This window comes from Nothoprocta perdicaria, unplaced genomic scaffold, assembly GCF_003342845.1.
Source record: "Nothoprocta perdicaria isolate Ctin4 unplaced genomic scaffold, notPer1 scaffold_59, whole genome shotgun sequence".
NCBI lineage: Eukaryota > Metazoa > Chordata > Aves > Tinamiformes > Tinamidae > Nothoprocta > Nothoprocta perdicaria.
Genome location: NW_020455854.1, coordinates 3,614,892 through 3,641,382, shown reverse-complemented (window position 1 = coordinate 3,641,382; position 26,491 = coordinate 3,614,892). Strand labels below are relative to the sequence as shown.

General features: G+C 38.7%; 1 protein-coding gene across 1 annotated transcript in view; it reads left to right on the top strand.

Annotated features, from left to right (window-relative positions):
• The window catches only part of USP7 (ubiquitin specific peptidase 7), a 55,633-nt gene extending 38,756 nt beyond the window's left edge, over positions 1 to 16,877 (top strand). The window contains exons 16-31 of the mRNA XM_026049094.1: positions 1,010 to 1,144; positions 2,194 to 2,295; positions 2,757 to 2,862; positions 3,237 to 3,329; positions 3,944 to 4,011; positions 6,100 to 6,200; positions 7,548 to 7,701; positions 9,093 to 9,160; positions 10,106 to 10,214; positions 10,304 to 10,381; positions 10,691 to 10,791; positions 11,347 to 11,446; positions 12,160 to 12,279; positions 13,570 to 13,641; positions 14,087 to 14,177; positions 15,945 to 16,877. Coding sequence (XP_025904879.1) covers positions 1,010 to 1,144; positions 2,194 to 2,295; positions 2,757 to 2,862; positions 3,237 to 3,329; positions 3,944 to 4,011; positions 6,100 to 6,200; positions 7,548 to 7,701; positions 9,093 to 9,160; positions 10,106 to 10,214; positions 10,304 to 10,381; positions 10,691 to 10,791; positions 11,347 to 11,446; positions 12,160 to 12,279; positions 13,570 to 13,641; positions 14,087 to 14,177; positions 15,945 to 16,051 — 1,605 coding nt within the window. The 3' untranslated portion in view covers positions 16,052 to 16,877. The remainder of the gene's footprint in view (positions 1 to 1,009; positions 1,145 to 2,193; positions 2,296 to 2,756; positions 2,863 to 3,236; positions 3,330 to 3,943; positions 4,012 to 6,099; positions 6,201 to 7,547; positions 7,702 to 9,092; positions 9,161 to 10,105; positions 10,215 to 10,303; positions 10,382 to 10,690; positions 10,792 to 11,346; positions 11,447 to 12,159; positions 12,280 to 13,569; positions 13,642 to 14,086; positions 14,178 to 15,944) is intronic.
• The last annotated feature ends 9,614 nt before the right edge of the window (positions 16,878 to 26,491 follow it).

The window sequence follows — 26,491 nt, the reverse complement described above, 5'->3', positions numbered from 1 at the left end:
ACCCGAGACAAAACTTGATTTTCAGATTTTAGCTCCTTGTTTTTATTTAGCATTGCAAGTTATGAGTGGGATTTTAGTGCTTAAAAGCATAGTCACACCTGCACTAAGTCCCAGTGAAACAAGCAGTGCTCCACTGGGAACAACAGTTCATTGGGGCATTTCTGTTTTCTGTAGAAGTGTGGGAAAAGTTAGGTGCTTAAAAGTAAAAATAGTAAATTCAGGTAAAAGGAAAAGGACTGGAGTCTGCTGAATGGCTGTGCTGCTACTGCACTATCATCTCCTTCAGGAATTATCTTCCAAATTTAGAATGTATCAGCCATACACTGCAATCCTGGAGATCTGCCAAAGTGAACTCATCAAGTTTGAGGAGAAAAGAGAAGAGCTTATATTTGCAATTAGTGATTTTTGGGAAAGCCAAATGGACTAGATGATTAGGAATTACCTTAAGGAACCCTGGTTATGGCTTTTCCCGGAGCCCATGTGGCTGAAGAGAGAAGGACCCATTTTCTGTTTGCCCCAGTGTATGGTTTGCTCTTTCTGGTGCTTGCAAGGAGAAACACCAGTAAAGCTCAGCTTGTTCTACACTACGTTTACACTAGAGCTGTTCTCAGTGGAGACGTTTGCAGGGTGGTGCAGTCTTGTTTTCTCTGAGCTTGAGACTATGTGAGAACTGCACAGACACAGAAAACTTTCAGTGCCTTGCATAGCCTACTTCGAATGCCAGGATTGTTACAGTACACGTTTCCAAGGCTGGAATAAGTGTCACTGGCTCTTTGTCATTTGGGATTTGTCAGAATTAGTGTATTTTAATTGCTTATGTGGATTGGACTATCACAAATTTTTAATTTCATTATATCCTACGTTCTTGGAAATTTTTCTTCAGGAGAATACAATATGAACAGGGTGAAACTATCCAGTATGCCAGTGACATTGCACAGTAAAGTGGCATCAAAAAGGTATAATATTCTGCAGCTAATATGAATAATAACCTCTAAATGTAAATTTTCAGATAGTGGCAGAAGATCAGTTCTGTGGCCACCAAGGCAATGATATGTATGATGAAGAGAAAGTGAAATACACTGTTTTCAAAGTATTAAAAAACTCCACGCTTACGGAATTTGTGCAAAATCTTTCTCAAACAATGGTAAGTTGTCTGCAGAGCATTATCTCTCTGTATTTTCCTGCATTACAGAATCACAGAATCACAGAATATTTAAGGTTGGAAGGGACCTCTACAGATCATCTAGTCCAACCTTCCTGCTCAAGCGGCACACCTAGAGCATGTGGCACAGGGTGGCATCCAGGCGGGTTTTGAAGACCTACAGAGTAGGAGACTCCACAACCGCCCTGGGCAGCCTGTTCCACTGCTCTGTCACCCTAACAGTAAAGAAGTTGCTCCTCACCTGGAGACGGAACTTCTTGTGCTTCAGCTTGTGGCCATTACCYCYCGTCCTRTCGCTGGCCACCAGTGAGAACAGCYTGTCCCCTTCCTCCCTGCATTCTCCCTTCCTGAACTTATACATATTAATCATATCCTCTCTGAGCCTTCTCTTCTCCAGAGAAAACAGGCCCAGCTCRCTCAGCCTCTCTCCATACGAGAGATGTTCCRTTCCCTTAATCATCCTRKTTGCCCTCCTCTGGACCCTCTCCAGAAGCTCCACGTCCTTCCTATACTGGGGTGCCCAGAACTGAACACAGTACTCCAGGTGTGGCCTCACCAGAGCTGAGTAGAGGGGCAGAATCMCCTCCCTTGACCTGCTGGCAACACTCCTCCTGATGCAGGCCAGGATCCCACTGGCCTTCTTGGCCACGAGGGCACACTGCTCACTCATGGTTAACTTAGTGTCAACCAGGACTCCCAGGTCCCTCTCCGTGGAGGTGCTTTCCAGCAGGTCMACCCCTAATCTGTACTGATGCCTGGGGTTATTCCTCCCCAGGTGCAGGACCCTGCACTTGTCCTTATTGAACCTCATGAGGTTCCTCTCTGCCCAACTCTCCAGCCTGTCCAGGTCATTATATTCACTTAGTTAGTCTTTTAATCTTTTCCATGTAGCAGCAGCACTCAGTCATTATCTAGAGCTTTTTATAAATGGATCAATTTTGACTAAGGTTAATAAATGTTTGTAATCTTTTTTTTCTTTTTTTTTCCCCTTTCCCTTTCCTTTTCCCTGTCATAATTACTRCTTACTCTAGGGATTTCCACAGGATCAAATCAGATTATGGCCAATGCAAGCTAGAAGTAATGGAACAAAAAGACCTGCAATGTTAGATAATGAAGCAGATGGCAATAAAACGGTAACTATTCATTGACAGAGGACACTGACATTCATGAATGACAGAGCAATAGTTTCTGCTAAGAATCTGTAAATCTGGGACATTTTATTTTATTTTWCTTATTTATTTATTTATTGTTAAGGGTTTTAAGCTAACCCATGTATAGTGATGCTTGTTTTTGATTTAGTGGGCTGTTATTTTGTGAGAGAGGGGAGAAAATCTGGTGGATGCTCTTACTTCAGTAAAGTGAACACATGTTCGTGATTTATGTGCTATTTTTTAAACRTACCGTCCCTTGAACCTTTTGGTGTCTGGACAGTAATAATGGATTTAATCACATATACTGCTTAAAATGTTGCACGCAAATACCCCCCCAGTGTAATAAAATATATGATAAAATTCTTGTGTCYCTGATCAAAATGCAGATACCAAATTATATTCTCCAGAGTCTTGTCTTCCTTTTTTCATGTATTTCTAAAYAGATGATTGAGCTCAGTGACAATGAAAATCCATGGACAATATTTTTGGAAACAGTAGATCCAGAGATGGCTGCTACTGGAGCAACATTACCCAAGTTTGATAAAGATCGTAAGCATATATGCTAAAACTTGAGTAAATATAGAATAGAATTTTATGTACACCTCAGAAAACATTATGTGCTCTTTTTTTTCCGTGCTGTCATTGATGTGCTCATCAGACTGCAGTACTGATACTTGTTTTTCTCTTCATTTTTTTCTCCCTCGTTTCAAGTAGAGGATGCTTTCATATGATTTTAAAAGCTTTGAAAARTGTTAACCTATATGGGCTCTCTATATGTAAATTCAGTATGCAATAATATTTGAAGAACACGAACTGTAAATCAAAAGACATATTTTTGTAAAATTTAAAGAAAATTTTGTGGGTTTTTTTTGAGATATATTCAAATAAGTCTTACTTAAAATTAATTTTTGCTTCTTAATTAGATGACGTAATGTTGTTCCTGAAGATGTATGATCCGAAGACTCGGAGTTTGAATTATTGTGGGCATATCTACACACCTATATCCTGTAAAATACGTGAGTGCTAAAATTTAGATTCATTACTACTGGCTGTCATTTGACTTTTTTGTTACAGGTTGGCACTTTTCACTCAAGGGTGCTGAATGTAAAGGGCTATTTCACACTTGCTGAACAACTTTAGGATATACTATTGCCCCCTTTTTTTCTTTATTTCTTGTGCTTCAGTTTGGTTATTTTATGACACATAAACCTAAAATGGTCTCTTTATATGGGTCTGTCTAACAAATTTAGCAAATATCCACTGAGTAGAAATGCTTTGACTTGCCACTTTGAAAGTCTCATTCTAATGACTTGTGTATGCTTTCAGTTTTTGTACTTTAGCTATGTGACTTTAAGGTCACATAYGAAAATTTCTCTAAGAAGAGGAGCAATGTTATTCAATCCGTGTGTTCCTGAGTGGCTTTCCACATCTGATTTCTTTTGTTCAGATTAAATGGAAGGAAACTTAAAGCTTGTGTTTGGGTTGAATCAAAATATAGGAAGCTATAACCTAGTGGGTTCCCTCTCTCGGGTGTTATAAAACTTTAACTAGCGTCAGAAAATATATTTTTTTTCTCCAAACAGCTAAAGCTGCAATGAATTCCATACTTTTTTTTTTTCTTTTCCAATAGGTGACTTGCTTCCAGTTATGTGTGAGAGAGCAGGATTTCCACAAGAAACTAACCTTATCCTCTATGAGGTTTGGATTGTTAGATTTATTTGTTATACAAATTGTAATCGGTGTGCTAGTGRGAAGATTTGATTAAGAATAAATTGCCATGTGATTAAAATATTTGAGTCTTTAAAAAAAATGCAAGGAAGGCATTCTCTAGATAACATTTCGTGTATGCAGGTAGGTAGAACTGCAAAGCGTAATACAGCAGGTGCGACTTTATGTCTGTGGTGGGGGAGACCATTAATATTAAACCTAGTGTTGTGTTGCTTACAAAAATACAGTCCGTCACCCTGCAGGGACCTCCTGAACAGCGAGCAATTACATCCTGAAGCAGGTGGTTCAGAGAGGATGTGGAAATCTCCATCCATGGAYGTTTTCAGAAATTGAGGGCATCAAGGGGCTGAGCAATCTGCTCTAACTTGGTTGGCCCTGCTTTGACCAGGAGGCCAGACTAAAGACCTCCAGTGGACCCTTCAGACAGAAATTATTCTGTGATTCTGTGCAACACTCAAGTTTCACGTTTCTGAACTTTTGAAATTGTACCTGTTTTACTATTATTCTCTTATAAAATACATATCTAGGTACTTGCCTAGATATGTATTATCTAGGTACTTGCCTAGATATGTACGTATCTAGGTACTTGCCTTTCAGTTAGTTTAAAAGAAGCCCATTGATGAAGGCTTGTTTGCAAATTGAAGGACAGCTTATGAAAGGTACATAAGAACTAATAATTATGTATGTGTTATGATACCTTTTGACCTGTGGAAGCATTAATATATCACTGACAAACTAGTCCCTTTTCCTAAAGAAGTAAAGGACTGAGTTCCCTTGATATTATGACTCAGAGATAACAAAGAATTCTGAAGTTACATTTTGCCTTCTAAATTTTGCAGTTAAGGAAGGGAAAGAAAGTTAAAAAAGGTTGCTCATACCTGGAATTTAAAATCATGAGCAGTCTTAATTTTGTAGCTTTGAAGTCTATAGTGATAGTGTGTCAGCAGTTAGTATTAGCAGTAAAGTTATTCATGGAGGACATTATGTAGATTTTTTTGCTGTTGTTGTTTTAAAATCTTGCACTTTAGAGTTACTTAATTTTAAATCTCTTTTGATGTTAACTGAGTGCGTGCATGCCCTAAGTCACTGTGCTAGGGAARCTAATGCTGCTAATGTTATTGGCCATATACTGTCAGTGTCTCTCTTAGATAGCCGAGTTGAGAAACAGCATCTGCTGTTTCCTTCCCAAAGTTAGAAGTTAGCTGACAAAATAGTCTGCCCAACATATTCCTGTCCAAACGCAGCCATACTAAACCTTTATAATTCCTATATTTATTGAGTCATGAAGGCGCAGACCTTGCCAAAGCAAAGTCCTTGTYGTAAGAACAAGGAATTGCTTTTGTTGCTAGCAGTCGTGCTACTCTCTGTGGTGGTTCCAGGAGTGTGCACACAGGTCCACGCTAAAAAGCAGAACAGGCAGGTGCTTCGCTTTGTAAGTATTTGTTTCCAACRGCCACAGGCCTCTGAAAATGTTAGATACTTTTTAGCCTCAACAGGTGAGGCTTACAGTTTCATTCCAGTTTGTTTGGTGCTTTTATCCCATGAAGTAATACAGTATACGGTTTTTATGCTACAGTATAAAAACATAATCTGAATGTGGCTATTTTCAAACATAAASATGTTTAATAAGTATTTTTCTTTTTTAAAAATAGAAGTGTATTATTGTGCAAAGATTCGGTGCTTATGTAGAGAAGCAAGTGTAGTAGGTCTCCATCTTTCTAAAAGCTGCATCGGTAAAAATTTCTGAATTTTGAAATAGCTGAAATGGTGAGAAGATAATAACTGAATGTCAAAATATTTTATAAATTAAGAAAATTTGAAAGAGAATCCTGAGTTAAAATGTTGATTAAAAAAAAAAAAGAAAAGAAAAGTAATTGGTGGTATTAAAAAAGATATTTTTCAGAACCTTAAGTAAGATTAACTTGCAAGTACCTGTTCCCATTTGTCTCAATTGAATCAGGTACCAGTTACCTTGCCTTATATTTTCTTTACTATTGTGACTCCTTTTATTTTGTCTTTTGTCTAAAATGAGCATTTTTTTTTTGCCTGTTATTGCAGGAAGTTAAACCCAATTTAACAGAAAGGATTCAAGATTATGATGTATCCCTTGATAAAGCTCTTGATGAACTCATGGATGGTGACATCATAGTGTTCCAGAAGTAGGTATTTTTAAGGAGGCAGCTCATGGCAAATAAACCGCCTGGTTTGTTTTGAGTGCAGAACTTCTTTAAATTTAGTGGTCTAAATAAGAGCAAGGTTATTTTTCTAGTCACAGACAAGTTCTCAGCAGTTGTCCTTTGTCCGTGCAGAAAGGAAATGAATAAATCTATATTTTAACTATCACATGCCACAGTATTTAAGGAAAAGAAGTCTTCGTCTGCATTTAGAAGACTTAGTGTTCACAAACACTAAAATAGACCTTAATGTTACCAAAGGGCATTAAGGACCAAAAGTCCTGGAACCACCCTAACTCGGACTTTGAGGAGTCTACCTGATTTCAGATGTTAGGCTCTGTACCATAACACAGCTCTTGACTTGGAGCTCCTTTCAGCCTAAAAATGCACTGCTCTCCCTTTTCCTTTTTATTCTTGCTCACAGTAAGTTCCCTCTTGGTCTGCAGTGGTGAGATGCTCCTGATTCTCCTGAGCATTCCCGACTCGGGTGAACTAGTCCTTCAACTGGAGCTTTCTCTAAGGCCAAAGGAGAACCCCTGTGCCTTATATCCATTAAGGAGAATCACRCTTAAGCTTGTCAGGGCTATAAATCAGCATTTCTATGCTCTCACTCCTGATGGTCACACCCGACTGTGTTGCTGTGTTTCTCTCCATGGGCTGACAGTGGGTGGAAGCCAGCTAGTCTATCTTCAGCACTCTTACCCCAGATTATGTGAGATGAATGTATTTCTCATGTCATGCCTTGGAACTCGCATTCCCTGTTGACCCAGTTGGTGTTATGCACCTTTGGCTGGCTGCTGACTTTGGGTAAGTGCACAGCTTGTACCCTGAAGCTATTTCTCTGCTGAGAAGATAGGGGTACCAGTCAGTAGTGACCCAAACCGACATCTGTGCAGATATTTTTGCTTCTGTCCTTCAAGGAGTGTCACGGCGCATCTGACCGCTGTGCAAAGTCACAGTTTTGGGGAAGTTTTGGCAGGTAATGAAGGTGTGCACTGATGTGCCAGGGATGACGAGGAGGGGAACAGTTACTGCCAGGAGGCCTCTGCAAGACAAATAGGATCACTTCCCTGCCAGACTGCCAGATAAGTGAGCGTAGTGCGCAAGGACGTTTGCTCTTGCACTGCACAGATGTGTCCAAGGGTGTGGATCACTACTGCGTATCATAGACCTACTGTGTATGAGTGGAGGCTCTTTTTTAAAGAGTTCTTAACTGCATTTCTGTATTTCTCACCCATTGCTGACCTACTGTAGAACATATTTGTTAAAGCCCTAGCCACTTGTATGTGTAACAGCATAATATGTAAGGATTTCATTTGTCTGCCCTTACAGGGATGACGCAGAAAATGATAACAGCGAGTTACCAACAGCTAAAGAATACTTCAGAGACCTCTATCATCGTGTGGATGTCATTTTCTGTGATAAAACCATCCCMAATGACCCTGGATTTGTTGTTACTTTATCCAATAGGATGAATTACTTTCAGGTATGTATTCTAGTTGTTCCTCTCTGTTTGTSTCCTTGTTAAAAAGGATGACTTGGTCGTTGGATCACCAGCATGTTTCAGGTATTGCTTGAAAGGAGAAGTCCTGGTCTTGTTGTTTTTTTTTTTTTTTGCATTGTGTCACAAAAAGCTTAAGTCACTAATATTTGTGAGAGTGAATGTTTAATAATTTTAATATTAGTAAAGGTGAATTTCAGTTATGCGTGAGGAAAAAAATGCCACAATAAACCATTTAATTGTACTAGTATCAATTTTAATAAATTTCATATTTTTATATCATAATATGTTAATATGACTTTAGTTACTTCTGCACACGGTTATTTTATTTGTATTAATAATTTACTGGGTATTTTTTCTTGACATGCTATTCTGCCCTGAARAATGTTCCTCTAGTAATGAAATGATAGGATTGCTTTCTGAATGACTTGTAAAAATGCTCGGTTCATTTGGCTATTAGAAAAACAGTCAGAGCCGTATGTATTTTATGGATTTAGTTTCACCAAAAAACTAAACTTGTAGGCCAAGCTGCATTGTGTTTTTCAGTTGCAYGGGGCTGTTCAAGGTTCAGTGGCACTAGATCAATTCAGTTCTATTCATAAAGGTAAAGGGTGAGGACAGCATAATTAGAAGAAAACAGGACAATGAAAATGTAAAAACTAAAAAGTTTGACTGATAYATTTAGTAGCTGAGTGGATCTCAATCACTACAGTTCTGCAGTTCCTATTATTACTATCAAGAGGAATACATAAAAACAGACAATATATTATTTTCAGTCCACGAAAGCAAGAGTAGATGTAGACAGAAAGGCATAGATTATTATTTTGCTATCCTTTTCTCCTCAGATCTGCTGTCCAGTAACTCTTTTCCTCTCAATTCATTTTTACRTGAATTTTAAGTTGCTTACAGATTCTTTTGGCAGGGATGAATTGTCAAAGGATTCCCATGCTTCTTGTGAGGCTGTGACGTGAAATACTCWGATGAGAATAATGTGGGGGTATCACCAGTCAAGCTAATTTTCCTAGAGTAAATTAAAAGCTAGTGGAAAATTGGAATTGTCAAAGGACAAGCCTCATTTATTTTCCCAATAATGTTTAATTGAATAGAAAACAAAGGATAAGTTGAACATATACAGACAGMAAGCTTATTGCAATGAAGGGGAGATTTTTTTCTTTTTTTTTTTTGGTCATATTTTTATCAATTATTTATGAGATAGTATGACGACGAGAAATATTGAAGTTTCTTTTGCCTTAGAGGAGTGGGCATAGAGGATTTCTTTCAGTATTTCTATAGCCTGCTGTTCTATAAGTAGTATAGTGAATGATCGTAGAACATTATCATAACTGAAACAATGGAGAACTTAAATTATTTTGCAGGTTGCAAAGACAGTCGCACAAAGACTTAATACAGATCCAATGCTATTACAGTTTTTCAAGTCCCAAGGGTAAGTAGAATTTTGTAAGTACAGTGTTCTAAGTCTGAAGCATTCTTTGGTCAAAATATGCAGSTTACATTTATTTCGGAGCTTCTATCCACATTGCATATTAATTCTTCACTAGTAAAACACTAGCATTCTGTATAGGACAAAARCTGTTAAAATTAAGCTGCTAGGAAGTGCTATTTCAGCTTTCTGGAATAGAAGAGACCATAGACAAATACATATAAGTGTTGTATTTTTGCTGCTGTTACGTATTATAATAATTTTGATGCAAGAGTTACCTGACTCTCTACTTATCCTTTTTTCTGGAAGTCTGCGAGTGAGGGTTTTTGAAGACAGACAAGTGAAGTTTGCGGCTGCTGAAAGGGTTGGCTTTGGTTAAAGTGGGATCCCTGGCACAGCAGTATAAAACTGGATTTGAAACTACAGAAAATTGAAATGGTAGCAGAAAATAGTATATTGGTAGTTATGTTCTATATGTGCTACACGATTATGCACACAAAAACTTCGTTATCAACATTTATGCTYGTGCAAATGTACCTGTAGGTATTTCCCACCATCCATAGCCAATCTGTAACTCCTGGCAGCTTGCTGGGCTGTGGTCGTTTTGGAACTTTGCTGTGTCATATGGCTCCAAAATTAACCCTTCCCAACCTAAAGCACATGATTTTAGTGCTGCCATAGTGGTAGTTTCAGAGGAACATAGACATGCCTCCCTGCAAGACTGAAGGTGATACCAGGAGAGTTAACACACACATGAATGGTATTTTAATTCACATACAGGGGCCAGGTTTAAAAAACAGTTACTGAAGCCGTGAGTATAATGCTGCTTAGGTTTACAGGAAGCTAAATGAAACTGGTAGTCAGAAATAAAAATGTGCTCAATATTTTGATTTCTTGTGCAGTGATGATTTATAACCAGAACTTTTTTTCTCTTTTTTTCGGGGGCAGTTATAGGGATGGCCCTGGTAATCCTCTTAGACATAATTATGAAGGTACTTTAAGAGATCTTCTCCAGTTCTTTAAGCCTAGGCAACCTAAGAAACTTTACTATCAACAGGTAAGAGTCTTCCTTTTTTACAGCGTATKAAGAAATAATTCCGCTTTGTACAAAACGTGCCTAAAGTGTATCCGTTTTTCTTCTTTAAGCTCAAAATGAAAATAACTGATTTTGAAAACAGAAGAAGTTTTAAATGCATATGGCTAAATAGCCAGTTTAGGGAAGAGGTAAGTAAGATCGGCTGTGGGGTTTTTGTTTATTTGTTTGTCTAGTACAGTTGGGGTAGCGTTGAGTATATATAGTCTATATACTCTTGTTTGGGGGCAACATGGTATTACAAGAGAGTTGTAACTTTTCAAATAAAATGTATTGATCTGTAACACAGTTTTTGAAGTTAAAATTGTTGTTCACTTTGTTGTTGTTGTCGTCTCTTAGAGATGGGCTTGTACAGAAAAGAAAAATCCCGTGTTTTGCTCTAATATGGTTGTTTATATTTGCATCCTTTCTAATGATCATTTTGTTCTAACACTACCTAGGAAATAACACTATATCCAGACAAGCATGGGTGTGTACGGGACCTGTTAGAAGAATGTAAAAAAGCCGTAGAACTCTCCGAAAAAGGTTCAGGGAAATTAAGGTAAAGCTGAAAGATATGTTATCATGTGAATTCAGTGTCATTGTGTGAGTTTAATGTGGACAAGTATCTTTTCARTTTAGATACAGTTATTATGTTAGGATACTGAAAGCCTCAGGATTCTCRTTTTTAGAGTGTTTTTAAATACGGATACAAATCGTATACATCTGCTTAGCGTTTCATAAAGTTATATTCTAGAGACACGTAGGATTTATCARCAGCAACTGTAAACTTGCAATGAAATAATTTTCATATGCAAATATTTCATGCTGTTTATTTCTCAGGGATTAAAGAGTGATCATTTTGAAAAGAGCTTAATAAACAATTTAAATTAAAATCCATTGTCCTGTAATTGCAAGTACTGTCATTTTCTGCATTAAAACAGCAATTTTTCTCTCTGAATTTGCAACTTATTTTTTGGTAAAGACTGTGGTAATAGAGTTGCAAATTGAATATTAATGTTGTGTTTATATTCTGACTACATTTATCTTCCTTGCGGTTTGGAAAGCAAATGTTAGTGTGACTGTTTAATACTTTGCCTATTGATTTATTTTTAAGGCTGCTAGAAATAGTAAGTTACAAAATAATTGGCGTCCATCAGGAAGATGAGCTGTTAGAGTGTTTGTCGCCTGCAACAAGTCGAACGTTTCGAATAGAGGTAAATGCTGCTTTTTTTGAAAAGCTCAGAAGTTTTCACTTTGAGAGAAGAAATTTTCAGGTGGTAGTTTTCCATTTCTGGATTTGGAAGTATGAAATACTGGGAAGTTTACAGCAAGCTTCCTCACATAGAAATATATATATTTTTTTAAAGGTAATTCTTCTAACATTTTTTCATCTGCTCTTTTGTTTTTTTATAAGTTTTTATAACAATATGTGAACGGTTGGCAAGGTTCCTTTCTGTAGGACACGAGACTCTGGWCTTAAGTGTTTTAGAAGATTTTGATTCCTTTTCAGCTGAGATTTGGCTTTCTAAGACAAAACAGTGTGATTATTCAAAGCACATCATCTTGCAAACCTTCAAGCTTTTCCCAAATGTCAGATGAGGAAAAAAAAAGTTTTCAATGTAAAACTATAATGAGAAGATGAGTAGAYTTATGATTTTTAAAAATTATTATTATTAATCACAACTTATGGAAGTTTCTGTGTTAGGAAAGCTGTATAGAAAAGCTAGGAGACTGTTTTGTAGAGTAGAGGAAGCTGAAATATATCACATCTGAAATGAGGTCAGATGGGCTGGTTCATTTGATGACTTTCAAATTGAATTGTTTTACATCAGCAGCATCACCTAATTATGCTTTTAGCTAAATAATTGAAGTTTTTTTCTGTGGATGTTTTAGCTGGTTTTAGTCATACTTTTATGTCTGAATCTAGGAAATTCCTCTGGACCAGGTAGATATAGATAAAGAAAATGAGATGCTAATCACAGTGGCACATTTCCACAAAGAGGTTTTTGGGACATTTGGAATTCCATTTTTGCTGAGGATACATCAGGTACAGTATGTTTCCCTTATTCCCTTTGGGGCTTATTTTTATGGCATTTTCTTCTATTTTCTTGTGTTATGCACAAGGAAGCATTAGTATAAAGAGTGTAGAAAGGTTCCTGCTCCAGAAACGTCTCTTTATGATTAAATTCCTTAGCACCTCAGTTTTGTTCTGCATATTCAGATTATTCAGTCTTCAAAGCTAAGACTGCCTTTCAGTAAGGATGTGAAATGTCTAGAAAACAGGACCTCAAGAACAGCCAGGGCCTGAAAGTATTATAACTGGAATATAAACAGAGAAAAACAACCAGAACCCTTATTGCTAGTACATTCCTGGTTYGTACAGTGTGAACTCGTTGCCAAAAATGAAGAAAAGAATTCAGACCATTGTTGCTGCGCTGCTTTTTGAGATGCATGTGACTCTGAATTTACATTTGCTAGGATGACTTTGTATTTTATAACTCAGCCTCTTGTTAAAATTTGACGTGCTTTATTTTCCAGGGCTGCAGGGTAAAACAAGAGTAAAAGCTCGTTTTGAAAGCTTAATTAAAATTCTAAGCTTTTATGTCATGATGCTTCAGTGCAGTGTCATGCTGTTTTTCTTCATATCAAAGTGTCTATTTGGGGGCAGTTAGTTAYTGTGTTTTTAAACGGGCTCTGGTTCTTATATGCTGATTTGTATGAAAATATAGTTTCATAATTCTGGACTATGAAATACATCAGGATGTCTGAATCCTGTGCCATTTTACAGTATTTCTGTATTTATGATGAATGTAGAGTGACCTTTTATTTTCAGTGAAAAGCAATTGCACTGTGTTTCCCTGTCTGCAACAGCAGATATGTTACTGATCTTTTAAATTGATGCAAGTTCATTCACAGTTTGCAAAAAAATACTACCAAGAAATTATTAATTGTAGAGGGAGGAGGGAAATCACAGGTTTAGAAGTTTTCAAAGGTAATATGCTTAGGAAAAATTATTTGCTTWCTTCTAGTTTCCATCTTGCTGCTAGTTTTCTAACCTTTGTTTCTTAATTGGTTCTTAACCTTTATTTCTAAATTACACACGTTAGTGCTTCACAGTTACAAGTGCTTTGTCACTTGGAGGCAATTTGTGTAATGAGGAATTGAATAAGACTTATTAAACCTATAGCAAGTTGTGTGACATTTTGTGTCMTGGTGGATGATGCTGAAAATAACAGAGAGAATAAGATATGCAGTTTCAGAGTAGTTTGAAGTAGGAAAGATAAGCAGCAGCATCTTTTTCATTAACTGGCACTAAAAGTCTTATTGAAATTATTAGGGTGAACACTTCAGAGAGGTTATGAAGCGGATTCAGACAATGCTGGACATACAAGAAAAAGAATTTGAAAAGGTAATAACACCTGCAAGAATTTTTACTGCTCCTGGTAGATTGTAAAGTTTATTTTAAAAACTTCTAACACAATAGATTTGATATAAGTGAATATTTTGATTAGTAGAATAGTTGGTTGATATAAATGGTGCCTTTTTTTGGGGAGTAATTAGGTAGGATGTGTGGGAGTAATACTTGTGTTTGACATCAAACCCTTTTCAGCAAGGCTGGAAAGTGACCTGGGTAAGTTTAGAGGGAGCGGGATCTCCAAAGGTGTCATCCACTGCAGCCTCCAGTTCATTTTATCCTGCTGTTCAGGTTATTGATGAGGATTTTTAAATGGACTTGACATCAGCATCAGGTTCCCCTGGGGAATATCCCCCCATGCCAGCTAAGAGTTAGATTCTGAAGTTAAATTAGGCTTTATTTTCATACTCTGTCATAACAGTTTTATTCCTGTTTGTAGTTTAAATTTGCTATTGTAATGATGGGCCGACACCAATATCTCAATGAAGATGAGTATGAAGTGAACTTGAAAGATTTTGAGCCCCAACCTGGTGAGTTGTTGGCCAATCAGGCTATTCTTCTAAGATGTCTGCTAGTGGTTAGGATATGATTATCCATAACTCCGAATTCAGAAACAGACTGATTGGTCTTCATTGCCAAAATGTGTATGTAGGAATTAAGCCAGTACTTACATATGCACACACCAAGTGTGCATAAACATTTTTATATACAAATAAGTTACCTAAAGGATAATGTACAGGTTAATCTTCCAGAAGTTCCTCCATAGTCGTGAAAGTTTCCAGCTGCAAATGGCAGCTTTGAATTTGCAAGCAGGGCTCTGTTGAAAGCCTTGAGATCGAGGATTTGGTAGGACCAAGCACCAAATATTCTCTGCTTCTTTTTCCCCAAGCTCTGCTTTTGATTTATTAAACAGTTCTAACGAAATCCTTTAACTATCYGTTTAATTCAAAATCGCCAGACCCTTAGGCCTTGTCCCATCAATGAGTACTTTCCAGGAACCTAGCAAAAAGTCATCACTTGGTGGTTTTTATGGGTAGGTTTAGGCTCATGTTTGGGAACATGAGGTGACTTGGACATCTAACTCTGAATATTTGCATGTGAACAAGCATTGAAAAGTGGAAAAATTGACTGTTGGAAGAAGAAATTGTAGGCTGTCTGAGACTAATAGATTTTAATGTGGGAGGTTACAGGAAGGAAGTTGCCCYTTCAATATAAAATATTTTGATATAATGCATTCCCTTTGAAGCTCACACTTATGGTGGTAATATGGGACTCTTAGGCTTTCTTCAAATAATATTTGAAGGCTCACAGGYTTTTACAAGCCAAATTGGAGTGCATATTATATTGATTGAACTAAAGCTATAATACCGTAGCTGGATCACAGTAGTACGTGACAGTAGCTCCCCATCGTTTAAAAAGATGCCTGCTAACAATACTGTATCCCTGAACCCCAATCTGGACATTCTTTTTTTAATTTCTCTTCTAGCTAGCTTTGCTGGTGCAAAATGGGGGGCTTAATTCAGTCACTAAAAGCTGTTAGTTAGTTAGCTCAGCGAGGTTTTTGATCCTCTTTCATACTTGATATCGACCATTATGTAAAACAAAAAGGAAAATCATTTTGATCACGGAAAATGCATCCAAAAACACAGATACACATCGTACAATAGATGGTCATATATTTTATGTTTCAATGGTTTTGAATATAGGAGTGTACATTTCTTGCTGTAGGGCCTTTTAGTTTYCACCTTTATAATTTGATTTCAAAGACCATTTGATGCTTGCACAGAGAAAATTTTAAAATGAAGTTTCTCCCCTTTGCAAGAAGTAGGTGGACTCTGGATTTTGATTGAAAATTAGCGAAAGATAATAATGTAAAAAAAAAAAATGTTATATTCTAAGCATGGCTTTAAATTTAAAAAAAAAAAAGTGCGAAATTACATGATTTCTTATATTAACTATTTACATTTTACATTTACTTGAAGAATATTCCCATTTAAAGGAGGTGATAACCACAATCYTTTTTACTTCAGCACACATTGCCACTGCTGTGACCTCATGGTCACAGTGACTGAAAAGGATGGGAAGCAGCTAGTTGTTCCAGAAACTGTTTTAGGTTGCATGACTGAAAGTAAAGCAGTAGTCATGAAAGCAGCACTATAGGACTGTTCTGCAGCCCATATCCGTGCTGTAATACTCCTAGCAGACCATGAGCTCACATTGAGTAGTTGCATGTAAAGCAAAGTTTTCAACATAGTCTTAAAACTTCATTTTTTTTTCTCTCTTTTTTTTTTTTCTAGGCAACATGTCTCATCCAAGGCCATGGCTAGGGCTTGACCATTTCAATAAAGCCCCAAAGAGAAGTCGCTACACTTACCTTGAAAAAGCTATTAAAATCCATAACTGACTTACTTAACCAGATTGTCAAGGCAAGGGACAAACTAAGTGTGTGTGTGCACCTTTTTAACAACTGTAGAACTTTGGTACACGTGCACTATATCTGAAGTCTTCAGCAAGAGGATTTGCTGCTGATGTTAATTTTATTTTGTTGAGGCTGTTCAGTTTGGCTTCTCTGTATCTATTGACTGCCCTTTTTGAGCAAAATGAAGGTGTTTTTATAAAGCTTGGATGCCAATGAGAGTTATTTTATGGTAAACGTAATGCAAGGCAATTGTCAGCATAATGAGGGAAGAGTTTAGTAGAACAGTTGACATTGGCAAAATATTTGTCTGTAGTACGTTTCTAGATGGCATAAGCTGGCTGGCTGCCCTTCCTGGTGTGGTATTCACCATCACTGCAGCTAGTAAGTCTTATGTTTAGACTCACATCAGATTTATTTCCTTCAGTTATACTTTAAATGACATTTTTGTGCATTTGTAAATGCAAAAAACTCACATCATCAATAAATAGCAATCTCTACTTCATTGTGTACATTGTTGGCACTTATTCGGGATTTTTGTCTCCTCCAGCTGCATAGAATTTTTTTTAATAAACTAGTTCTCATTTAATTTAGTCACTACTTTGCATCCCGTTTTGCCAAGTGGATGCCCTGAATCCTTTTTTTTTTTTAAAAAAAAAAAAAAAAAGACTTTTGCGTCTTTTTATTAAATTTTCAATCCTTGAGAAATACTGTTGAGATTTATTATGCCTCTTCTGGCAACGAGAATGACACTCAAAGTTGGCAAAAGCAAGAGAAAGAATTATAAATATAATTAATTTAGTTAACATGGGAAGAGATGGGGAAACACAGTAATAGCCTTTTAGCACAGAGGGCATGCTCACTAGCATTTAGTAAGCTGTTGACTTTGTATAAAAAAGGAGGGAAAAAGAAAAAAAAGAAGAAAAAAAATGTATATTTAATGAATGAACATGTACAATTTAACACTTGGAGGTAATTTTGTTGGGTGAGTCTACAAGTGAATTTCACTGATGTTGATATTCATTGTGTGTAGTTTTATTTCAGTCCCCCAGACTGCTTTTTGTTTGTTTGTTTTTTTAATTTTATTTTTTTTCCTGGAGCTAATGCCAGCTGCGTGTCTAGTTTGAGTGCAGTAAAGATAGAATCAGCAATTCACATTTAATTTTACATTCTTTTCCAGTATTTTATTTTGTTTCTGTAGCTGCAGTGTACAACAACTCTTCCTGTATATTGCCTTTTTTTGCTGGAAAATGTTGTATGTTGAATAAAATTTTCTATAAAATTTTTCTTCGGTGAGTGATGACATGGACATTGAAGAAGATTTCTCCTCTCCTTGGAAATACAATTTGGGAAGTTTTTTTTGTTTTTTTTTTTTTTTTTTTTTTTTTTAATTGCAAGGTTTTTGCTAAAGGTGTGTTTTCTTTCTTCGGTTTGACAATTGTATAACTCTCATCTTGGTTGTTTTGGGAGTTTGGGGGGAATTTGTGGGTTGTTTTGTTCACTTGTTTTGGGCTTTGGAATTTTGTTTTTAACCTTCTAACTAATCACATTTTGAGCTTAAGATATAAAAGGTTTTCCAGGAAAGGAACTGACCCATGTACAAATAAGAAGAATGGAAAAATTATTTTACTAGTTTGTTTGTAAAGCTTGTAGTAGAGTCGTGGTGGTAGACTTGACTCTGCCTGCCTGTACAAAATTCTGTGGTCCAGATTCTCAAGTTTAATATTATAAATGGTGTAAAGGAAAATCTGGAGTCTCTAAAGGTAAGCTTTCTTAATAGAGTAATAGATTCCCACTGTAATGTGTTCCTTGTACGCATAACCAAAACAAAAAGGTCCTAGAAGCTTCCTTTTCTCAGACAAATCAATAAACATTTAATAGGGGTTATACATGCATGTGATGGCCTTTATACTTTTTTTTTGAGAGGGGTTTTGGTGGTTACTGAAACACCAGCATTTTTTTAAATTAAAATGTAAGGTTTTGTTCCTTTAGTTCTAAAAATAGTTTATCCTCCCAAGTTCTAGATATGCTTGGGTTTCTTTTAACTAACATTTCGTGGTGCTTTTAACTGGTTATTTTCAGTCAAGGCAAACTAATTGTTTACATTTTTTTAAAAACCCTCTGGTTTTTAGGTGAAGTTTTCTTTTATCTATATTGGCATTGAACTGGTGAGAATTATAAAGGAATCCCAGGTGACTGGTGTTTTCTTGGTGTACTTGGACTGTCTGCAGATTTATACTAAATGTCAGGATTTCTACTCAAAATATTTCTGTAAAATTCAATATTCTGATCAGCAGCAGTATGTCCTAATTATATTCTGTGAACTTAATGTTATGGTAGACTGATAAGAGAGTTAAGCTTGTTCCTAAATGTCACTAAGCATTCACGTAATATATGGGAGGTTGATGGATTTCAGGGAGTATCTTGAGAAATTGCAATACTTGATATTTCAGAAGAAAATGTTGCTAACAAAGGAGATTTTGGGTGCCTTTTGATTTTTAGATGACTGGTCTTCACGTGGTTTAGTATTGTGCTGTTCCCACACAGATGGATAGATTAAGGCATTCCCTATGCAGTGTTTTCAATAACTGAGTTTTTTTTTTATGACTTTCTTTTTTGGAGCACAGGTAACTTGTTCAAATATGAAAACACAACTCAGAAGAGAAAGGATGTTATCTCAGGTGCAGTATCTTTGTGCAGTTCATTCTAAAAATCCGCAAGAGTATAATCTTAAATTACTGTGCTTTCCATTTTTATTCAAAATTTGATATTAGATGATAGACACTGCATTAAGTTCATGAGTTTTAAGCAATAAGGCTGTAATTAAATGGTACACAGGATCACAGCAACACGATAACGGCCCCTCAGAATTCTTACCATAAGAATAGCAAGAATTGTTCCTGTAAATGTGCATAGTGCCTTTTATTCCAAAGGATTCCAAACCATTGTATGGAATCTAAGCAAACCCCCCCAGGGGAAGTAGTCCGCGACTAGAGAGTAGCTGCCAACAACCACCTTCTGTACCAGAAGGCCCGGTTAGCAACAGCAGGACGAGCTTGTGCTGCTGCAAGACGCGTCGGATGCTGCGGAAGGTATCCTGCGTCCCGAGCTGCCGCTGCAGAGTCRCTTGCAGACCCGGAGCTTGCATCGCTGCCCTGGCCGTTCTGCACTGGCTGCAGCCATCAGTGCGTAGATCGAAGCTGTGCTGTGTTTTCTTTCTTTTTTTTTTTTTTCTCCTACTATTTAATATTCTTGTGAGAAATCATTTTTCTGTAGGAACTGTATATATTGTAAATAAAATGGACTAGGACAAACCCTGCATTTGTGTCTTGTTGCTTCGTTTTAGATCTGCATCAAAAACTAATGCAGCACTCGGAGGTCAAGGTCGTTTTGATTTAAGGACATCAGTTTTGTAAAATCCAAGCAAATTGTATGTCAAAATAACATTCATACTGTAAGTAGAGGAGGCCAGAAGGCAAATGCAGAGTTCTGCAAGAGTTTCAATGTGTTTAACTTTGCTGCTTCCTCTCTCAGAGTAACTGAACAGAAATATTTGAACTTTTTGTCAGTGGTGTGTGTGTGTTGGGTGGAGGGAGGCCTGCATGCGTGTTTCCTCCTTTTCTTTTAAAGAGGCCCAACGTTTAGAGTCAGAAAAAAAAAAATGGAAAAATGCAGAAGTCTGATGTTCCTGAATCAGGGTTCAAATCCGAGCTCCACTTAATTTCCAGGTGATTTTAGGGCTAGGTCTGTACCAAGCAGAGCAGGAAACTAATTTTGTTAACTGCAGTACTGTAGCTGGAATCTTCTCTTTCTCATAGAAAGACTTTTGTTAACTTCACTTACTCATGGGGAAAAAAAAGACTTTAATACTACTAGTCAGTACCTACCTGACTTCTTGAATATATAATTTTTCTTTTATGTATATATTCACATTTTTCTCTTTGTGTATAYATGCCTCTTTCTGACTAAGTGATACCCAACTTTGATGCATATTTACAGTGAGTTAGGAGTAAAGTTTGCTGTTTCACAGCCAGATTTTTAAAATYCCTAAAATAACACAAATTCTGTTAGAATCTGCTTGACTGCTTCTCTGCTTAACCATAGTGGYATTTCTGCTTAGGCCAAGGTGATAYGTAAGTATTTTGGGTCGCTGGAGCATGAAGAATTTTTGACCTTGTTACCAAGTGAGAGTCGGGTCAGTCTCTTTTGGTATCRCCTTCATCGTAGCTTTTGCCACTTGAGTTTAGAAAGCTGTGAGGAGTCAATTCTGATCTTCCTGCAAATCCATACAAACAGCCAAAAAAGTTCCTTATCGCACTTGAGAAACCGTGTTATCAAGCTTGTGCTCTTCAGAGCCCCTGAGCTTTAAGCAAAATGAATATTTGGAACAGCACGTGAATTCTTCAATCTCTGCTCTGTGTACACTGAATTAATAGCTTAGGGTGTTGGTTGGTTGGTTGTTTTTTTTTTTTTTTTCCCCTCGTTGCATAGCATCTGAAAAGAACTTAAAGAGACAGTCATCAATCATTTAAATTTTTTTTTTTTTTTTTTTTTTGTGTAAATCTCAACTTTTAGCTATACTAATGACAGGAGCCTGGTGCTGTTCTGTGGAGATGCTACTGTGCCAGGTGGAAACCTGTTCAGATTGAGAGATGATTGTGAGCACAGGGAGCTGGTGTGGATGGACAGGTAAGAGATTAATACCAGCATTTATCCTTAATCCAACACAGCTCAGTGGGGACCAATGTGCTCTGCTTCCCTGAGGATTGAACAATTCTATCATAGCCAGTTTGCAGAAATAGCTGATCGTTTATCTGCSTTTGAATTTTCACACTAATGGGCAGGTAGTTTCCAAGCAGCTTAAGTCCACCACCCACTTCSTTTTAGATCGGGCCAAGGAGAGATCCGCTAATTAAGCGGGAGTGTATGTGCTAAATGCAGCAGCACAAGTACCTGTGCACGCCCTTTTCTAACATTTTCTTCAAGTCCTGAGGAAGATCTGTTAATCTGTTATCAGAGTTAGACTGGCAGTATGCTCCAATTCAAATTAGTTCATGTTGTATGCATTTCTTTTGTTCACTGTTTGAGAATTACAGCTAACGACCTGTGAAGCACTGAATCCTAAAGTGCTTACTSTGAAGTGATTTCTGCTGTGCTGTAGCAATGTGGCTTTCTTAGACTGTACCTTTTCCTGTCAGAAAAGGAACGTGTCTCTCTAGATTGGTGGTGTCTGCCAGGGTGAAACTTTAGGCCGCTGTCCTAGCGCAGATGCAAGCTTGGTCCACGCGCGTAGTTTTGAATTGCCTGAATAATGATGCTAAACAGATTTTACATTCATTGATGCAGCCGTGCTTTTTCTTTTTCCCCCACACATCATACCATTTCCATACTTTAAATGTTGGAGCTCTGGTMTTTCTTGAAAGAAAATGGAAGTCCATGGACAAACTCACACTCATTTAAGGATATGCTATTAGCTAAATCGATACTATTGTTAGTGAAGAGAAACTCCCAGTAGTTGAAAGTTAAAGCACACTGAGAAATGCTATTTTGGGAACTTCTTTCTAGCGCATCCTTTAAAGTTAMGTTTTTCAAAAGGCCAGGTTTTAATATCCGCAATTTCCACTGTTCAGAATTGTGATCTTGTGCCCTCCAAAGGAAAGCAAGGGGAATTGCACGGGTGTCAGGGCGTGTGTATTTATTTACAGTTCCATCTCCATCTGCTGGGAAGCGTGTGCCGCATGGAATGCGGGCAGCGTTCAAATGGAGGGGAAAATGCAGGAAACATCTGGAGCCGAGGGCGCTACCTGGGCCTGCTGCTCATGAGCAGAGCTTGGGGAGCAGTCCCTCAATGACTGTGCGCACTCAACATGACCTTTACTAGCAGAAAGAAGATGCAAGAAACTTATGTTTTAGTTGTTGGCGGAGACGGGGTGGGGGGGATGTTTGCCTTCATTTTTTTGTGCAAGAGCCATACAGGGAGCAGAGCTGCCAGAGCTATCCGGACAGTGGCTGCTGGAGCAGGAGTGCGGCCTGCTGGGCCGAGAGGCTCCGGGGCGGCGCGACCAGGAGCCCGCGGGCGTGTAGGAAACCCGCGGGCTCTTCACCCGCTGCCACCACGCAGGAGGCCAAGGAGAGTCCGGGCACGGTTGGAGCTCCAGAGGCCTCGCCGGGAGCAGAGCTCGGCTGTGGGAGCGGGCGGGCGGCCTTTGGGCAGGATGGCGGCGCTGTGACCCTGTCCCTCCCTCTTCAACCAGCAGCGCGCCCAGCAGGGAATGGAACGAGGCGAGGATGTGGGCCGCGCGCAGGCGCTGCGCTGAGGTAAAATGAGGGCCTTGTGGTCTCTCCACTTTTGTTATTTATTTATTTTATTTATTTATTTATTTTTCTTCGTCGTCGTTTATTTGCCTTGTAGTTGCTGGCCTGTAAAGGGGAGTCTGCCGTAGGCCTCTGTGCAGGGCGCAGCATGCTGTGTAAACAACAGAGACCATTTTCTTGCTAAAATTGGCAGTGATGAAAGGTTTATTTCCTTACATATAACAGAAATGACAATCTCATAACTTAGTATTAATAAATAATCCGCTGTCCTGTACCACCCACAGCCCTGCACAAGGACGTCCCACACAAAGAAGAGCATAGAGAGACAAATCCTGACCAGCCGGTTTTGGTGCAAAGAAACGCAGGGCTTATCCAAAAAGTGCATTTCCAAACCTCTTGCTTCCTGATGTTTTGGGAAGTCCAGGAGAGGCCGTATTCGAGCTGGGTTAGAGATTTGAAGAGAGCAGTAAGAGCACTGAAGTATTCACTAGTTGGACAYTTCATATCACTTCACCGCTCCAGAAAACTATCCAAACAGGTATAAATTCAAGTGATAATATAAGCTAGTCTTGAGGCTTGCTTTTTTCTCAGTCAGTCCAGCTATGTGACGATARACTTCAGGTGGATTAGTTAGTGAAGAGGTTGCAGTATGTGAGTTATTTCTATATGTTTCCTAGCAGTATTTCTACCTATGCAATTTTGCACTGTTAGGAAACAGAGAGGTTTGGCATCGTATGGTTGTATCAACTTTGTTCTTACAGTCTTTTGTATCTGTAAATATGGAATTGGCAAAGCGGGCAGTAGTGGTCTGCATCCTTGAAGATCTTGATGAACAGAGGTATAAAGCAGCATCCAAAACAGCACCTGTAGCCCAAGAGGACATGAACATGCATGATTTTCCAACTTTCCTTTCTACTGGTTACATCTTTGCTTTCTCTTTGCCTTATTCTGTTTGCCATAAATCCACATCCCTTCTGAATCTCTTGATATTAAGTGTTTTCCCAGTGATCAATTGCCTTTGCTGCTAACATCTTGTGTATTAATCTGGGACTATTCTAAATTCTAAATTTTGACAGGGAAGTGTACAGTGTTTTGCTTTTTCTTTGTCTAGTGAAAAGCAATACTTATTGGTTAAATTTAGTGCCAATTCACATGCCCTGTAGCCACGATGGCCATGTCTGTTATGAACAGGCTGATTTTTTAGTGGTCTCCATAGCCATTAGATAGAGCTTTTTGGGGATGGATCCATCTTTCTCTTCTTTAATCTTTTGCTCTGAAGTGGGAGCTTATACAAGAGCTTACCCCAGCAAACATAAGGTGGTGCACAGAAGACAGGACAATTTGCCCAGTCTGTAGATGACCTGTGTGGTGATGTGCTGGCGGCACGAAGGGCATATTGTGGACGTTGGTTTGCATGAGAAGATCCCAGCTACAATGATCGGAGGCTGAGACACCAGGTAAACTGAGGAAAGAAAAAAAGGCAAAATCAGAAATACTGGAAATGTTTTTAATGAGTTATAAATGGCCATGCGATCCTAACTGTGGAATAGAGGTTCTTAAAGTGGCCAAGGTAGAAGCAAATTGCAGGAATGGAAAGGTAGTGCCCATTAGATAAGATATAGGATATCCCATTCTTATGTTTTCATGTATTTATTTTGTGTATCCTTCCCTCCCAAATAGTTAATTATTTGACGATTCTTTGAAGCCTTTCCTCAATATCTCCATTAAAAAAAAAAAAAAGAAAAAAAAGATTAGGATAAGAAGTATATAATAAACCATACTTAAATATAGTTTTTCTGAAGGTCTTTGTTCTTAGTTGATTAAAAAACTTAATTGTTTCTATAGCTTGATTATGTTGGAAAAAATGAGCCTCTTTGGTTCATCTCCCACATATTTTCTATCCTCCTGGGTTGTGACTGAGTCWGAATACACTATCTTCTCTGTAAATTTAAAAACGTGAGACATTTTTCTTTCATTAATACATTGAGCTATGAACACAGTCAGGAATGCAAGACCTTGGCTCTTACCTGGTTGCTCAACGGTGACTGTTTCTCGATAGGAGTAGGGTGGAGGAGAAGGGTATTCATACCCTCCTATGAAAAGAAAAGTAAAACGTTAATTTTTTTAAAAGTCCAGCATGTGCATCCCTGCATTTGGACCTTGTCTGGGGAGCCTGAGGAGCACTGCATGTCTCTTGCTTAGCTGAGTAGCTCACGACAAGCGAGACTTTTTCTTCGTAACCTCACGCAGGCTCCTCAGGGAGTTTACGAAGAAGCCAGAGAGGTTTTTGAAGGAAATGACTGGGTGCTCATAGAGCTGATCGGATTGAAATGCTCTGAAATGAGTCGAGGTTAGAGGGCCATTACTGATGAATCCAGCCCTGTTAGTCACCTCCTGCCCTCCTATTCTGGCTTTTGCTCCCATCCTATCTGCTGAATGACAGTTTCCTTAATGGCAGGAAGGTGGCCCAGGTAAAACCACTGATATCTGAGGTCTTTGCATGGTTGTGGTCTCCGTGAGACAGAAGACAAACCAGTGCAATACATGTGAGTGCCCAGGTGCTGAGGAGGAAGCCAAGGGAGCCAAGGCCATGACAGATAGCAAGGGTACCTCTGGGCAGCAGGAGCTTTGGGGGAAAGGCCAATTATCTGGAAATTATCTTGCAATTTAAGTAAGACACAAACAGCAGGCCTGTGTATAAAGTTTGCTGGCTGAACTTTTGCTCATTAGGAGTATGAAACTATTGTAGAGATGCAACTGTAACTCCTTCAATAAAGCTTCTGTTGTTAGGAAAGTGGCTTTAACTAGGCCAACGAAAACATTTTTTGGCCATTTTAAATGGTATTTCCAGCATTCTCTGGAGTGCCACAGGCACTTGCTAAACACGTCCTATTCTGGCAAAACTGGACCCTCTTGGACTCAGCTCAGTTCTGCTCCAGAAACCAGCAGCGTTTATCACAACCCACCAACAACGTGGTCTTGCCAAAACGTTCCCGAGGCAACGTGCTCACCTTCTTGCCCGCAGTACTCTGGAGCGGAGGGTTCTTGGCGCGTTTCGTACATGATTATAGGGACTTCCGTGCGTCTCTTCTCACCTGTCATCCCTGCGGTTCACCTGCCAAAAATGGCACAAAGTGAAATTCAGCTGTCCGTGACTTTCAGTGCACTGTGTTTGTCACTGCCAGTGCCTGTCGTTTCTAGTTCTCACCCCCCTCAGATTATATTTGCAGGAAAATTGGCAGAACTTGTGTTTTGGCTTCTTTGTAGACTAGATTGAGGTGCAGGGAGTTGCAGTGTTTCCTCATGAGGAAAAAGGATTGGGGGAGCAGAAAATACCATTTTTCCCTTCATGTTTATTTGCACTGAAAATGTTCACCCAGAAAGCATGCTGTTCAGATCGTTCAAAATTGTGACTGAAGGAGATACCTTTATGGAGAAGTAACACTGGTTTAACTCAATGATCTTGAAGGTCTTTGGATCCTATTTTTTTCTCCGAATTATCAAACTCATTAGGGGAGGGAAGGGCACATTGCGAACCAGGTGTGAAAACCCTCCCCATGTCATTAAGCCAGAGCCTGCAGCTGTGCAAGCAGTGGTAATTTGGGCCTGTCCTTTACCTGGCCCTTGTGCAATGTCCCCGTCATCATTACAGCGACCRGTTTTGTACCATGAACTCTTGTGTCAGCACCGCTGTGACAGGCCCGTCTTGGGCAAGGGAGTCATTAAATATGAGTGTGCTAAGGCCCCAAACAAGATCAGGCCACTAAATATGTRCATTCTGCAGGTGTTAGCAGGACTGTTCCTGGCAGGAGAGGCAAACCGGAGGGAGAGGATTCAGCTGGAGATGTGCATTTGTATTGCTGTCAATAAACAGAGTTCGTTTTCTTTATCTGGCCCTGGAACAGTATTAACGGGTCGATTTCCTGCTACTATTGGCCTGGTGTCACACTCGATGGTGCAGATGATGTCCTTGCTTAGCAGCAGGACTCCCTTCGAGTCTGGGACTTGCTCCTGCCTTGGTATATGAGGACCGAACACTGCTCGCTGCGAGCGGTGGCTGTGGTGACGTTTGTGCTGGAGCCACCTCACCGGCTGCAGGACAGGAAAAGGAGG